Source organism: Berghia stephanieae, chromosome 6, assembly GCF_034508935.2.
Source record: "Berghia stephanieae isolate SIO BIC M18660-M18661 chromosome 6, UCSD_Bste_1.3, whole genome shotgun sequence".
Taxonomy (NCBI): domain Eukaryota; kingdom Metazoa; phylum Mollusca; class Gastropoda; order Nudibranchia; family Aeolidiidae; genus Berghia; species Berghia stephanieae.
The window spans coordinates 62,129,530-62,132,029 of NC_088365.1; the positions used below are offsets into that span (position 1 = coordinate 62,129,530).

The 2,500-nt window shown below is 42.4% G+C and overlaps 1 protein-coding gene across 1 annotated transcript in view; it reads right to left on the reverse strand.

The window, feature by feature from the left end:
* The window catches only part of LOC144975394 (uncharacterized), a gene marked incomplete in the record, with an annotated part of 159,214 nt that overhangs the window by 91,880 nt on the left and 64,834 nt on the right, over positions 1–2,500 (reverse strand). The window contains 1 exon segment of the mRNA XM_078919416.1: positions 731–823. Within this exon segment, the coding sequence (XP_078775542.1) occupies positions 731–823 (93 nt within the window).

The following is a 2,500-nucleotide window of genomic DNA, read 5'->3' on the forward strand; positions in this document are numbered from 1 at the left end:
AATCTGAATAAGATAAAATGTATAATATTGTGTCGTAACAAAAGTGACGATTTTATGTCATGTGGATTAATCTCTTTCATACATTCAATTTTTCTTTGTTGCGTTTCTTCGATACAGTGTCCATTGTGTTGAAAGCATTGGTCGACACTTTGAAGAAATGTACGTTAATCAAGGGACTGAACCGTGTAAAATGTCAAAAATTAACTCCCTTAGTCTTTACCGCAATACTCTCTGTAGGTGGTAAGGAGAGGGTTAAGAGTCGAACATGAACTGACGAGTCACGTGATTATATTCAATCGTTCCCGATTGGAAATTGGTATACGAGATAGATACATATGTTTTACACTCCTCCTCCTCTCTTTCCTCTTTTTTTTCTCCTTCTCCTCCTCCTCTTCCCCCCCCCCCCCCCCCCCACCCCCTCCCTTCCCTCCTTTCTCCTCGTGGCTAGATAGGATAAAATGAAACGTCACATGCTCAGTGCCTACTAATTATTCTAGGGCTATGTCTGGCCTGTTAAAGAGTCGAACATGAACTGACGAGTCACGCGATTCTATTCAATAGCCTTCAACAGTTGTGACGTCACTTCCCTCGTAATGGCGCATAGTAACTTAGTATAAAACCAGTCTAGTCTTTTGGGGAAGTCATTGTCTGTTTGTGTGTGTGTGTGTGTGTGTGTGTGTGTGTGTGTGTGATGTGTGTATGTGTATATGTAATAAGGCCAAGTACCAACCTGATTGAGAAGTATAAAACCAGGAGTCCAGTCTTTTTGGGGAAGTCATGGTCCAACACACGCTTGTCTGCCTGGAGCCACGCAAAATGGTTTCTGGAGAACGGAACAAGATTCAAATAAACGGTTCAAACTTGTACACTCATGGCTAATCACATCATCATCATCATCATCATCGTCATCATTATCATCACCACCACCAACACCACCACCTTAATCATAATCATAATCCTCATCATCATCACCGCCGCCACCACAATCATCATCATCATCATCACCACCACCACCACCACCACCCCCACCAGCATCATCATCACCACCATCACCATCACCATCATCATCCTCGTCGTCGTCGTGGTCGTTTTGTCAAAAACGCTCATCCCTAACACATCACCAAAGTCCTAGCTCTGAGAGCTGTTGACAAAATGAGGGCAACTTTAATCTTTAATCGATCGACATTTTAAGGACCATTTATCTTTCTTTCTTTTAGTACTTTTTTAAAGCCGTTTCGGCTCATGGAACCGGATTTTATCCCGGTGTCTACAGCGTGAAACGGCCAATAGCAATTGCTACCCTTTGGATAGGACTCTAGTCTATCGCAAAGTACTTTGCGTCAAATCTAATGAACCCAGCTACCCAATCACTGCTGCTGGGTGGACAGGTGTGGGGATGTGTGTGGGGGGGGGGGGGGGGGGGGGGGGGGGGGGGGGGGGGGGTCAGAAAAAATCTCGACTGCGCCCGGGATCGATCTTGGTCCCTTTGCGTGTGAAGTGAGTGCTCTATCAACTGAACTATCGGGACCAATTTTAAATATGTTTTTTCTTTTCTATTTTTTTAAAAGAGTTTGTCATTACAGATATTTGAAATGCCAAAAACCATAACTTTCAATTTTATCATTTTGTATTCATTCTAATTTCACCGTCTTTCTCTCTCTCTTTTTCTTCCCTTAATTTGCAAACCACCTACAGGTGCATTGTCGAAAATGTAGGTATGCTTCTTGATGTGTTACACTTCAGGATGTATTTGAGTGCTATAGTAGTGAATTGGCCTTTCTCTAAACGGTTCCCTAGTGACTTAATTTACAGCGAGAGGTTGTAAGTTTTTCCACGAGCGAATAGAAGAAAGGAAGAACGATTGTTCATGGCTTTGTATTCGGGGGCGCGACCTGCCAACCCTTCCCATTCCAAAAGTGGAACCAAATGGCCTGAAAATAGGAATTTAAGACAAAAAATAGGAATGTCATCGCTTTCACAACCCCCCCCCCCCCCCACCCTCTTTGCTCTTTTTTATTCTTACCATTATCATCATAATTTTGAAAATTGAAATTTTAGAGTCAATGACGGAATAGTACAAAAAGGAAGAGTGAAAATAGGACTGATTCCGCCAAAAGCGGAAGGGTTGGCAGGAATGTGTGTCCCCTTGTTCTTGATCTCGGTGTTGCTAGAGTAAGTAAAGTTGTCCACTGTAATGTTCGAACCATCTGTGTCAGTCGAAATGTCGAAATTGCCTTATGCAAAACGTATTCAAAGACTAGTCTTATTAGCGTTGTAAAACATAATTTGGCTTTGATGTAACTGAAGTAGCTGCTCAGCTGCTTATGTTTCTGCTCAGAAGGGCAGTTATGGAATTTGCTTTCTTCGTGATTGTGTCTATATGGTTATTCCAGGATAGGTTAGTGTTGATGTTTAGACCAAGGTATTATTGCAGTTTTTACAGAGGAAAGTTCGGGATCATGCATCGTATTCTTGGTGTGAAGTGGCTTCGTTTTGCAGC